At 39.3% G+C, this 13,872-nt stretch overlaps 1 protein-coding gene and 1 pseudogene across 3 annotated transcripts in view; one reads left to right on the top strand and one right to left on the bottom strand.

Annotated features, from left to right (window-relative positions):
* Window positions 1-13,872, bottom strand: part of RBBP5 (RB binding protein 5, histone lysine methyltransferase complex subunit) — a 35,989-nt gene that overhangs the window by 3,076 nt on the left and 19,041 nt on the right. For 2 of the 3 annotated variants that reach the window (XM_067729258.1, XM_067729260.1), the window contains 10 exons: window positions 12,321-12,461; window positions 11,356-11,518; window positions 10,058-10,167; window positions 8,875-8,994; window positions 8,633-8,786; window positions 8,464-8,535; window positions 7,709-7,826; window positions 6,337-6,406; window positions 5,363-5,592; window positions 4,449-4,640 (listed from right to left, as the gene is read on the bottom strand). In XM_067729258.1, coding sequence (XP_067585359.1) covers window positions 4,449-4,640; window positions 5,363-5,592; window positions 6,337-6,406; window positions 7,709-7,826; window positions 8,464-8,535; window positions 8,633-8,786; window positions 8,875-8,994; window positions 10,058-10,167; window positions 11,356-11,518; window positions 12,321-12,461 — 1,370 coding nt within the window. The remainder of the gene's footprint in view (window positions 1-4,448; window positions 4,641-5,362; window positions 5,593-6,336; window positions 6,407-7,708; window positions 7,827-8,463; window positions 8,536-8,632; window positions 8,787-8,874; window positions 8,995-10,057; window positions 10,168-11,355; window positions 11,519-12,320; window positions 12,462-13,872) is intronic. The other variant, XM_067729259.1, reaches the window with a different exon arrangement.
* LOC137219215 (glycogenin-2 pseudogene) lies at window positions 449-1,730 on the top strand (annotated as a pseudogene).

Genomic DNA, 13,872 nt, shown 5'->3' with positions numbered 1-13,872 from the left:
CTTCTTGAATTGATTTTTTTAAAAATCGTGAGATAAAAGAATCTACTCCACAGGGCTCAGTAACAGGCCTTTAACACTTTAAGGCTAGCTTCTCTGACTGTTTCCACAGGTACCCTGACCAATCTAGTTTAACAGTTTAAAAAAAGACAACATTGACATTTTAAGCCTAACTCATGAGAGGAAAAAGTGGCTTGCATTAATAATGGGCACTCAAGATGACTAATGAGCTACATCATTATACTGATTATCTGAGGTCAGTTAATGTTTTTTCTTTAATCGCTCTCTTTCCTGTGAACAGACCAAAAACAAAGCTTGTTGAGGCATCAGGCAACAAACCAATACCAGAGCAAGCAAGTCTGTGAGCAAGATAAGATACACAGCAACAGCAACAAAGCAGAAGATCTCCAGGCTACTTAAAAATCTGCCCCAAGTATTATTTACCCGCAACATGACAGAAATCTCCAGTAATATAAAATTAAGAAAAATTCAGCTAATGGTAAACAGCTGTTATTGGTACCTCCCCAAAGCAGCCAAGCCAGGGTGGCTTAAGAAAACACTTAATTTTCAAACATTACCTTAGTCAGCTAATAAGACCACACAGAATGAGAATACCCAACTAGCCATCTAAAAATATGATTTTAGCAGGAATTCATAAATTAGTCTTTGAGAGACTGATCATTTTTCAAAAAGGGGGGGGGGGAAGCCCCTACTAATCATTTAAAACAATCAGATTCAGCAAGTGAACAGAACATAGTTCAGAGGCCCAGGGTGGGGGGCCAGCACCAGGAGGGCAGTGGTGCAGCCAAAGGCAGGGAAATCAGCGCGGGGCCTGTCGGCCCCCAGAAGTGGCACCTCTGCTCAGTTTGGCCTCAACAGACCATTCCCTTCATGCCCACCAACCCACAAGGCCTTTAGACCACATATGTGACAGACCACAACTTTGTCACACTTGCTACCGAGGGTGTTTACTGCCAAGGAGCCCTACTTCTAGGGCAATCTTTGAGCGGTCACAGGGCAACCGGGACACTGGTGGCTCTGCTCACATCTCAAGTTTCGATCCTGAGGACTGTCCTCTGCAGAGTATCTAATAAGGTAACCAGGGGGAATCTGATAGATGGTGCTATGTCGATCTGGACTTTCTGAAAAGTCCCCGGCTCAGGGTTACCCTTAAGCTTCACTGATGGGTCCTCCCTCATCACAGAAAGTGTGTCTTCGTGTATGTGAGTCCACTGGTACTGTTCAATACTGATGAGATGTTTGATAGGGAAGAATTTTCTACAGCCTCAGATTCCAGATGGCTAGATTACTTCTATTGGCGGTCTATGTGTCTTCCAACTGTCGCCTGAAATGCATAATCTCCTGTTGCAACATGCAACAGACTATAGCAGCTTTGTCAGGCCTATCAGGGCTTACTGAACAGTTTCTTCAGTAACTGATGAATTGCAGATATTAACAAACAGCTGGCATTTATCTAACTTGAGCAGTAGCCTACACCTACAATCTGCCTTCAAATGATTTGGCTCTAATGCAAAAGCAGGGCATTTGCGGGGAGGTCCACAAAGCACTGAATCTATAAATACACCCATCAGACTGAACTAATCTTTCAAGATGGTTCAGCCTCAGCCACTGAGGATCAGGATTCATTTCTTAATATCTGGTGGAAAATCCACAGTGACAGCATGCTGCTTTTTACTGAAACTCTCCAAGGTGTGGAAGAACGTGAGACATAAAGTTTTTATTACCTCAGAGGCCTGGGGGAGCTATGTGAAAATGAACAGCATGTGTCAGCCAGCCTCTGCCTGCTCTGGGCCCTCCAAGCTGAAAATGGTATTGGATGAAGCACCACCCTCGCCCGAAGAAACCCACACAAAAGGTATGACAGGTTGTCCTGAAACTGAGACTTCTAATGGCGTGCTATATGATACTCAGTTTCAGCACTCTCCCCCAGACTCACAGCCTTCATAAAGACCCAAACCACACTGCAGCTAGTGGCTAAAAGCCCTTCTGAGGAAGTGTCAGGACTAAACCACAATGCCTTTTTTGAGGTTTCTTAATGATCCTGCTCCTCAGCACACTCGGGAGTTTGATCTGGCCATTTCAGTTTTGGAGATTTCCATTCAGGAAAAGGCCAAGGAACCAAGGCAAGAGAAGAAGAAGATGGGAAGAAGGAAGTAGAGGTTACACGGGGAAGTATGCGATGCAGATAATCATGAGAAGTTGGTGAAATGTTTGCAGTAATCTAGACAGTTGTTTTGTCTGTGTGGTGTCAGAAAGCATATCATCACCCTGGCCTTGTTATGTAAAAGTCTCCTCTAGTCCTTTCAAAGGGTGAAGCCGTTAAAATAACTGCCTCCATTTAAGGCTGACCAACTCAAGTCCCTGATAACAATAATGAAGAAAATAAAAATCCAGTCTGAAGCACCCTGCTGTTTCAAGACACAGGTTCTAGGCTTTAACGAGGTCGGTACCTTTTTTAACCTTGTCAGCTGAGTGGGAATAAACTTCTAATAGGCCATTGATAATGATATCCAGTCTTGCTAGAAGGAGTTTTGAAATGCTGACATGTACAAACACTATGTATTTCACACACAGATCAAAATTTCAATGCAGTATTTTGAAAACTTCAGGGAATAAAAAGGCCCATTCCTTTATGGCTAAGTAAACTTTCTAACATCTCATTTACATGTTTTTGAAGCATAGCTAAAAAATACCACTGCTGTTATACTCTAAGCTGTAAAATGTAACAGTACTTCATGGTACCTTTGACAAAAACCCAATTTGAGAAATGTCAAAAATATTTAGTAACTGTTAGTGATCATATCAGCTATAATTAAAAGTTGAAATCACTGTATTATAGAGAGAAAATTTTAGTTTTTAAAAACTTCAAATGGTTTATTTGCCATACACTTAGTATTAAAAAGCGAATGATTACTTACAGATAGATTCTGAAGATGCTGGGAAAGTATGTCTTAGAGTATTTGAATTAATTCAATATGTTTGCCTACATTTGAAATCACCCTGAAGCATTTCAGCTCTTGGGGCCAGGGAAATCTATTTGAACTTCAAATTGTTTCTTCTATAGTGGCATCTGCTTATGCAAGAAGTGGGTTATGGAAGGATGGTTTTTATTTACATTAGTCAATTACTGACATGCAATCTTTGCTGGCAATGTCCATATAACTCTTCCAGGCTATTTTTAAAAATATACAGACATGGCCCTAAGTGGACTGAATGTGGAGATGGTAACTGATTATCGGTGGAGTACCATAAATATTGTTGCTGGGAAAAAAAATGCTAGTGCTCCAATGGTATGGTGTTGGACTATGAAAGTCTAAATCTAGTGAACTTGAGGGGGAATACTCAAAATGATGACTAATTGAGTCTGTTTCAGCTTCTCTGCAGAAGAGAATTCATGTTCACAATGATTAACTGGCTTAAGGAACTCTGTTTTGCATATCATCACATTTGGATTAACACAATTAAAATTTTAAAGTGGGGAAAAAAAACCCCTAAACACAAACACTGATATTTTGTTAGTCCTGCCTCTGAATCTACTGACCTAGCCACAGAAAACTGAGAGTAATGTATTAACTAAAGCAGTGCCTAAATATAAAACAAAACAAAAAGTTTCCAAAGCCCAACAATATTTGAGCAGAAATGAACTTGAGTTTGCTTACTATTTTCCAAACAAAAGACCATTTAGCCTAGATTCACAAGTATTTGACTGGAAATTGAAACTGTTCTCCATCCTCCAATAAAAATCCCTCAATTATATAGAAGTGAGAAAACAGTAAGTTTCAAGAGGCTTAGGTGTTAAGAAGCTACAAAGTTTGTCTTTTTGGTAATCTCCTGTTTGAAAAAACAAAACACCTCATCTTCTTCCTTAACATGATGGTACTACAAACAACTCCATCACTGCTTCTAGACTACTGAAAGAGAGAAAAACACCACCTCTGGGATTTGAACAATTTGAAGAGAGAGAAAAAAGATGCTACAGTTAAATGGTCAAGGGCTGTATAAAGAAGTTCATATTTCTGGTTATCTGTTTGGATCTTTCATTTGAGACAAAACAAAAAACCTAGGAGCAAACACAGATTAAAAAAATGAATTAAACCAGGGGTTCTTACCCTTTTTCAGGTCACAGATTCCTACAGGAATCCAGTGAAATGTACAGGCATCTTCCCCCAAAAATTATTCATAAAATATTTTGCATAAGACCAAGGGAATGGAGATCCCCTGAAACCTGGTTATAGACCCAAGGTTAAGAGCCACTGAATTAAGCCAAATCTGGTTTAGCCTGCCCTCAGCAGTAGTTTAAAACTCAGAGAATATCTGCCACTGGGGAAAAGGAGGGAAGGAAAGAAAAAATGCTGCAGTTAAACGGAGTCAGGGGCTGTACAAAGCAAGGCCACGAAGCAAGCCAGACAGTGCTCCCAATGTGTCCTTACCTGTCAAGGGCTGGCTGAGCTCCGCCTGCACTTTACCCTTCGCTGATCCTTCCAGAGGTAAACCTCTGTCCCCTTTGTAGAGTTTCGGTTTAAATGGAGAATCTTTCTCTTTACCTTTTGATCCTTTAGGCCGGCCTGCTTGCTTCTTCTTGGATTTGCCATCCCCCTTCACACCCAGTAGTGGATGGACTTCTGTAAAAGGACAGATAGGCAAAGAAAGAAATCCACACATCACCCCAACTGAGTATGTGCCATGCCACCTATCCATGAGCAAAGAATTCTGCTCCTGCATCTCAGGTCCACTAATACAAGAAGAAAAGTTTGTTTTGTTTATTAATTATAAACTACAGAAGTGTGGCTATTAAATGAGAAATAGTTCCTTGGCCACATGGCCTATGTGATTCATACGAAGCCACAGCAGCTCTAAATGGAAAAGGTAGCTCAAAGACACACTGACACTTTATCACACAAGCCACAACAGGAATGCACATGTGCACACTGGCATGTGAGAGCAGAAAGGGAATGGGCTTTGGTACGCGACAGGCCAGACTCAACCATGTAATTAAAAAGGCTTCTAGAGTCAAACTGTAAAAGTAGGTAGGAAGAATTAAGGTTGTCCAAGTCTGACTAGTACTTTACTACCTAATGAGAATCTTGGGGGAGAGGTAGGGTATTTAAACAAACTGAGCCAGATGTCAGACTTAAAGTATGTCATCTGAGGCAAAGTACTGAGGGCAGAATCTCCCCATTTTAAAAGAGACGTGAAGCAGATGAAATTATTACAAAGTTGTAAAGCACTATAAAAAAGACTCATGGGAAAATTCCTTTAAGGGAAAATCACCCAAACAGGAAATTACCAGATTGTGCTAGAGAGTGGCCTCTGTCAGGCGAGGGAGAGAAAATGTGGCTCTTACCATCATTTGGTACTCCTTGCAGTTCAATATTGGTTGTTTTGGGTTTCTTCTTAGGTGGCTGGGACCCATCTGTTGAAGACTGCCTCTTCTTCTCTGAACTAGCCCCTTCGTCCATCAAGGAGGTTTGGACTGCATCCGGTGGGGGGCCATAAGGATTTTCTTCTGGGTCTTCAACCTCAGGGGCAATGGGTAAATATAATAGAGCCTTTGAATCTTCCAGCTCTTCATCACTATTTGGAACAGGATCAGAAAAGGGATAGGAAAAAAGAGGAGAAAGTTGCTTAAACCGTGAACCCTTCCTCTAGGGCAGAATCATCTAACCATAAGCAACAGGTATGGATCTAAAATTTCAAGAAAGCCAAGACAAATAAAAAGAAATCAGACAGGGGCTTCCCTGGTGGTACAGTGGTTAAGAATCCGCCTACCAATGCAGGGGACACAGGTTCGAGCACTGGTCCGGGAAGATCCCACATGCCGCAGAGCAACTAAACCCGTGCGCCACAACTACTGAGCCTGTGCTCTAAAGCCCGTGAGCCACAACTACTGAAGCCCACGTGCCACAACTACTGAAGCCCATGCACCTAGAGCCCGTGCTCCACAACAAGAGACGCCACCGCAGTGAGAAGCCCGCGCACCACAACAAAGAGTAGCCCCCGCTCGCTGCCACTAGAGAAAGCCCGCGCGCAGCAACGAAGACCCAACGCAGCCAAAAATAAATAAATAAACTTTTTAAAAAGGAAATTAGACAACACGATTAATAAAATCAGTAGTAAAAATAAACGGCATAAACAAATTATTTCACTTTCTTAAGATTTTTCTATCAAGGGAGAAGGGAAGGGATTTCTTGCGCACCAAAGGAGTTATCTCTGAGGTCAAAGGCAGATGGGCCTGAAGGAAGAGCCGGGGAACTGAGCAGCACAACCAGAGACTGAGGAGGAGGAGCACCCCAGGCCCAGCCTTCAGCGGCAGCTCACCTGCTACAGAAGGCGGCAATAGGGTCCACACTGGTGACATCCACTTCCTCATCCTCTGCAGCATCAGCCCCTGCAGGACAAAAACACAGCAGAGGTGTGAGAAGAAGTAGAAAACTGCTTTTTACATATAGCTTATGGTTTTCATAAACTGAAATCCAGGAGAAACAAAGGAGGAAAACCAAACAGTTTGTTTTACTTAGTCGTTCTGCAAATATTCACTGAATTTCCACCACACGCTAGGCACTGGGAATAGAGCAATGCCCCAGGAAGTTGGGAACGGTTCTTCAGTAAAAATTTTAGAAGTCTAACAGGCGAGACACATACACACAGATAATTTCAGTTCCATACAGTAAGTGCTACAGTAAAGGTATGTGCAATGTGCCAAGGAGATGGGAAGGAGAAAGAACTTCTGCGGAAGTTTGGGAAGGCTTCGTACAACACGGTCCAATAACACTAATACAATCCAGAATATACTGCAGCCCTGACGGTCTTTCTAAGGCACAGGAGGCATGTAAGTTATCTAATATCACAGAAGTGAGGACCAGGACTTTCAAGCTGGAGAGAACTAATTTCAATCCCAATTCCCTGATTCCTGACATCATCAAGTGGCCCAGCAGTCAATGACCCGTGGCATTAATTACTCAAGCTGACAGTGCCAACTGGGCACATTAAGCATTCATACACACAAACCCCTGCCAGATGCAAAGCCCTGTGTTTAGACAACGATGGGGCTATAAAATGAAATCTTTATTCTCAAGTAACTTCCTATCTAGAAGTTCAGAAGCCAAGAGATAAAAATAACAATGATCACGATCATAATCATAATAGAAGAGAACATCTGAATGCTCATTATGGCCTAGACACTATAGTGAGCCCTTTACATGAATTATCTCATTTATTCCCCACAACTCTAAAAGGCAGGTACTATTGTTATCCTTATTTTACAGAAAAGGAAGTTCAGGTTTAAAGAATAAGTATTCTGCCCAAGGCGGTCTGACTCCAGAGCCCATGCTCTTTACCTTCATCTTACTGACAAAGGAGTGACAATACGCAAACAGCAGCTGAGCACCCAGCGTGTGTGGGTGGCTTTGTTAGGTGCCCCATGCAAATCCTCATTTAATCATCTGCAATTAGTCAGGAAATACAAAGTGAAACGTTAAGAGAGCTGCTTGAGCCCTAGTAACGCCCATGTAAGCCCTGAGTCAATGCCTTACAAATAAATATTCTAAAAACACTGTCAAAACTGTGTAAGCTTAGGAAAAAAAATTAGACTAAGTGCTGAAATGAATTTTCAACACAAATTAAGAATGAGTACTGAGTAAAACAATCATTTTTCCTTTGGGAAATACTACCTGCAATTGAGAAATATTACCTGTCTGTTCAGGCTCACTCTTATCTTCATCTTCAATATCAAACTCTGATTCCCTTTCTTCATATTCTACATTTTCATCCAATTCTTTGAAGTCTGGCGCAAATGCACTCCAATTTTCCTATGCCACAAACAAAACATACTACTTAACTGTGTGAGAAAGCAGCAGTCTGTAACCTAGACATTAATGATATAAATAAAAGGACTGACCATGAACAAGACTCAAAATTCTGAGATCAAATTTGGCAGATAATAAAAATTAGGTATCTACAGTTTTATTACCTTAAGGCATTTCCTATCTTAAACATTCCATGGTATTAACTGTAGTTCTTTCATAAATAACTGCCTTCTTTAATCTTTTTAAGATGTAATTCTGAGGTAAAATGTTAAGTTTTCTTCTGAGTACACTGATTACAAATATAATTAAAGGTGTTCAAAATAAAACCAAGATGTAAAACAGAAGCTAACTGAGCTGAAAATAAGAAAAGCACAAGAAAACTCTATCTCAGATGAGCAACAGAAAAACGTACCAGGAAGTACACTAGATTTTCTCCCTGAAAACAGAGCTGGTAAATTGACTTTGGACCAAGACCTTACCATTAAAATAAAGCAAAACTAGATGCACTGAACTATTTAATTAGAAGAATCATATGGAAAAGAAAGTATATAAGGTAATTTTGGGCTTACTATTTGTAAAGTTCTTTGATAAAAGGAAAGGGTATCTAGCTTCAAAGCAGTTAAACCAGAAAAATACTTACTACTTGATTTTGTGCCCAGATAGATACCACTCCACTAGAAATGGATGCTATGATGGGTCGAACAGGATGCCACTAAATTTTAATGAAGCAAAGAAAAATCAATTCTAAGGATGAATCCAAGATTTTCTGTATTACATAAGTAACAACAGCAACCTCTCATCCTACTCACAGCTACATCCAAGAGGAGTTCTCCTCTTGTCCCATGGAGAATCTTCACCAGGTTACCAATACTCTTCTCCCAGATGTACAGGGCATGCTGCCGGGCTGACCCTGCGACTATGTATTCCCCATCCCCAGAGAAACAACATTTCTTCCATGGGGTCCTAAAGGACAAAGAAAGTACCCAAATAGAACCAGAACCTGACCCCAGGCCATGAATTAGCACATATTCTTCTAGGTTGTGATACATACCTATTCACCAAGTCCTGCAATTTCTGCATGGGTTCAGGCTCTCCATCTCTTCCACAGGTTAAGATTTCTCTGCCATCATAAACTCTAATTATTCGATCTGCTGTGTTAATTAAAAAGCAACTACAGAAAAGATAAAAAAATATCAACACCAGAGGTCAGAATCTGTTCCTGTTAACATTTTCCATGGCTACCAGTTACTTAGAACAGTACCATAAGACAACTAACAAATCAGGGAGAGACTGAGTGAAAATCTAAGTAATAGACTGGACTACTGATATATCTACTTGTCACCTTCCAAGCCAAAATATAGCGTGAAGTGAGAAAACGCTTTACTTCCCTTCCTGTGTAATCCCTGAATCCTAGATGCACAAACTAATCAGCAGTATTTGACTAAAATCCAAAACCTCTAAATTGAAACCAGTTTCCCGAATTCACAAGCTTACAGTTAAATATATATAAATACTTCATTCCTCTGGCCTGCTTTATATATAGTATATTCTTAATGAGTTAATAAACTAAATATATCATTCTGGATTGCCCAATTTTTTACTGTGATAACACTGAGTGTTGGAAACCTGTCTAAAATACAAGTTATTTTACCACCTTCTTACAGACTTCACTGTCTCTTGCTTCAAGAGAATTTGAACATGAATGTCCTCTAAGTATGTATGGTGGTTCCCATACAAAATAGGATAACTGTTACTTCTCTTACTGACAACCTATTTTCTTCTTGTTTCTGTTGATACATAAACCTACTTCTAGCTGGGTAATCAAACTTATCAGAAAAACACCTGAAATTAAAAGGGTAAATAAATAGGTTTTATGTAAGTAAAGTGCATATTCAGTTACTATGTGAATTTGTGGTATCAATTCTGATTATAATATAACAGCTCACTTTTACCCAGTGTTTACCATATGCCAGACATTTTGGTTCTATGCACAGACCACTCAGACATCTTTTCTGTAAAGGAACTGCCTGTTAACCTCCCGATAAGATGTGACTGCTGGCTCAAAGCAGTAAATCTTATAAACTTAAGAACCAGACAGTGACAGTTTCCATAACTATTTTCTAAGTAAACTTAAAAAAAAATAAGTATAATATACACAAAAACTGTGAATCTCAATGTATTTTTGCATTCTACTCACTTTTAAAACTGTCTCTAAAAAGACAGGTCTCACTTACCTGCCCTTCCGAGCAAACTCTATTGACTTAATGGCTGTGGTATTGCTTGTTCCAGTTGTTACTCTGAAGGAAGCAACAAGATCCTGAGAATCTGTTTTTAGGACCAAGATCTAAAGTTTAAAAGAGAAAAATAATAAGTATTCTGATAACTTACAGTAATTACATTTGACTTCTGTTTCTGAAGCTGGGCAAAGACTGGGTGAAAATATTAATATAAATATCTCTATTCCCATGTATTCAACTTGATCAACTGCTATTGCCTTTTACCTCTTCAATTAAAGGACACTGTCTTAACCTATTGTTAGAAGATAATGTTTAACATTATCCAGAGTCAAAAAGTAGAAGCAACCCAAGTATCCATCAACAGATAAAATGTGACACATACATACAATGGAATATTATTCAGACCTGAAAAGAAAGGAAATTCTGACACATGCTACAACATGAATGAATCTTAAGGACATTATGCTAAGGGAAGTAAGCCCATCACAAAAAAACCAAATACTGGATGAGTCCACTTATACAGGTACTAGAATAGCCAAATTCATAAAGATAGAAAGTAGAATGATGGTTTCTAAGGGGTGAAAGGGAGTAGGAAATAGCAAGTTATTATTTAGTAAGTACTAGGTGAGTGCAAGATGAAAAGAGCTCTGGAGATAAACGATGGTGATGACTGCATGACAATGTGAATGTACTTTACACCACTGAACTGTACACTTAAGAATGGTTAAGACGGTAAATTTCGTCAAGTGCATTTTACCACAATAAAAAAAAAAACCTGCCACTCTCTAAAGCAGCCATGAAACTGTATTAGCCCACACGTCCCAGTCAAAAAAAAAAAAAAAAAAAAAAATCAAAGTGCACTGGAACTCAAACTCTAATAAGCTTGAAAAGGACCCTAAAGCTCATCAAATCCAACTTCTTAGTACACAAAACTATAGACTAAGCTAGCCTAAATTACACAACATTTGCAGACCAAGATATCAGATATTTTATCAGCAGTACTCCATTGATGATATGATTTTTAAATTTTATAATTTAGTAATGGTCTTTCATTACTAGCATCCAGTAAAGGCCCCCCATCCTTCTCTAGGTCAAATAACCTCTGACTGCTCTAAATCCAAAGAACAGAAATTATTAAGGCATGAGAGAAAAATAGGCTATATTTACCACAGGCAGGAGGCATGCTTAGTCAAGGGGTAAAAGAAATTTCAAAGAAAGAACAAGCAAACATGAAATGAGCCAATGTACAGGATGACTGATGCATATTTCACCAGCTTCTAAGCTTCTACGCTTACCTTGCCTTTTGCATTTCCTGTATAGATATATTCTCCTCGCCTATCAAAAGATGCAACCACGTTCAAATCGGAGTCATCGTCTACGGGCAGAACAACATGTTTGGAATCTGAAAGGGTCAACATGACAGGAGCAGATTTCATGGGACACACGAGAACCTTGTTCCTGTTTAAAAATATGAATAGTACATTGGCTGTTGCTATGGTATCAGAAGGCTGACTCTCTGCTCTTTTCTGTAATTCCTATCTACTACCTCATCAACTCTCCCAGCCCAAGCATATTTAAAATAGTGAAAAAGCCTAAACTCTAAATTCCTAATAATAGGGAAATGACTGAGTAAAGTTATGAGATCTTACCTTGACAAGATAAAATGTAATTATTAAAAATAAATATGAAGATGTAGCAAACTGGTAAAATATGTATGAAATAAAGTGAAAGGCAAAATACCAATTAAAACTATGTAAAAATACATATTTGCGCACATCTAATAGACAAATGCTTTGTGAGCTAGTAAGTGCTTTGTGAGTTATGAAGCACTATACAATAAGCTTTATACTTAAAGAGAACTTGCCTAAAAGAAAACCTAGAGAAATGAAAATAGTTATATCTCAGTAATAGAATGATGGGTAACTCTTTTTCTTAAATATAGTTTTCATAATGAACCGTTTCCCCTACTAAGGAAATTCAAATTGGAGGAAAACCCCAGGTAAAGAACAGTTATTATACTTATTTCTACCTTTGCCCATTTCTGAAGTCTTAATTAATATAGGCCAGTTTTTAACTATATACTACAACAGTCTCTTTAAAATCTATTCACTAGATCCAGATAATCTGGAAAGATTATTTTATATAGAAGAGGTTGAAGAGATGTGGGCTTTTGCATCCTAAAACCTTAAACTGAAATTGTCATGGGCCTGGAGATAGAATTAGACCCACCCCAGGAGAGAATAGCACAGATTAAACATACTGATCTCGCGGATGATACTGGACTTTTAAGATGGGTGAAGGGAATCGAAACCTCTGGTCGCAGTCGCCTGAAAGGACATCCCACTGTGACACTATGTTATCAGTGGAAGCACTCACGAGCTTATGACCATCTCGACTCCAGCTGAGAAGGAAAAAGGGTAACTTAGCACACATTCTAAGTATATCATATCATCCTTATAGATAAAAAAGCATGAGTCACACTTATTGCCCTAACTGCATGGGTCACCAACGTTTCTTCTTCTTTATTTTTTAAACATATACTCAAATCCACAACAAGCTTTCCTAACTAAGCAATAAAAAAGAATGTTTTCATGACATCTTCATATCTAGTAATAGAAGCTCTTAACAGTTCAAGATAACAGTACAAGTGGCTCAGTGAAAAAAGGGAGACTCAAACATTTTAGAAAAGTATAAAATCAGCTGGCCCTTAAGTGTTGATTTAACAAAAAGCAGGTTTTCTTCCCCTTGGGGGGAGGGGGAGGAGTAGTTGAGCTTTCTGAAGTTGTCCCAGAAGTAGCACTATCATAGTATAAGTGAACCAGTACAGATAGGTATGTGTTATTTAAAATAATTAAGAAAAGAATTAAGGAAGGAATTAATTCCTCCTGCTAAGTACAGTTAAACATCCTAACATTATATAGAAAACAAACATAAAAAGGTAAAGAGAAGACAGACTGTCTAGGGACTACAGGATATGAGGAACGACACAGCAGTGAGGTCCTTAGATTTTCTTTTTGCCTCATATATCCTGGACTGGGTGACGGAGATGCCAACAACCCATTAGCATCAATAGGCACACACACAAAAAAGTCTCCAGAAGAGCCAAAGGACTAGGAAAGGACAACCAACAGATGCTAACACACAGATGACACAGGTGTTAGTATTACCCGACAAGGATTGCAATGCAGCCATCATTAAAATGCTTCAACAAGCAATTACAAACATGCTTGAAACAAATGGAAAAAAAAAAGTCTCAGCAAAGAAACAGAAATATAGAGAAAAGAACCAAATGGGAATTTTAGAACTGAAAAATATAAAAACTGAAATAAAAAACTCAAAAGATGGGTTCAGCAGCCAATGGAAAAGAGGAAGACAGAATTAAAAATTCCCAATCTGAATAGGAGAAAAAATGGAATGAAAAAAATTAACAGAGCCTCAGGGACCCGTGGGACTATAATAAAAGATCTAATATCTAATATCCATGGCATCAGAGTCTTGGAAGGGGAGAAGAAAGAGAGTAAGGCTTAAAGGTATTTGAAGAGGGCTTCCCTGGTGGCGCAGTGGTTGAGAGTCCGCCTGCCAATGCAGGGGACACGGGTTCGTGCCCCAGTCCGGGAAGATCCCACATGCCACGGAGCAGCTGGGCCCGTGAGCCATGGCCGCTGAGCCTGCGCGTCTGAAGCCTGTGCTCCGCAACAGGATAGGCCACAACAGTGAGAGGCCCGCGTACCGCAAAAAAAAAAAAAAAAAATGTATTTGAAGAAATAATGGTTGAGAGAGGATATGGGAATATATGTATACATATAGCTGAT

This window comes from Pseudorca crassidens, chromosome 2, assembly GCF_039906515.1.
Source record: "Pseudorca crassidens isolate mPseCra1 chromosome 2, mPseCra1.hap1, whole genome shotgun sequence".
Lineage (NCBI taxonomy): Eukaryota > Metazoa > Chordata > Mammalia > Artiodactyla > Delphinidae > Pseudorca > Pseudorca crassidens.
The sequence above is the reverse complement of the archived record's forward strand: the minus strand, read 5'-3'. Positions and strand labels throughout refer to the sequence as shown.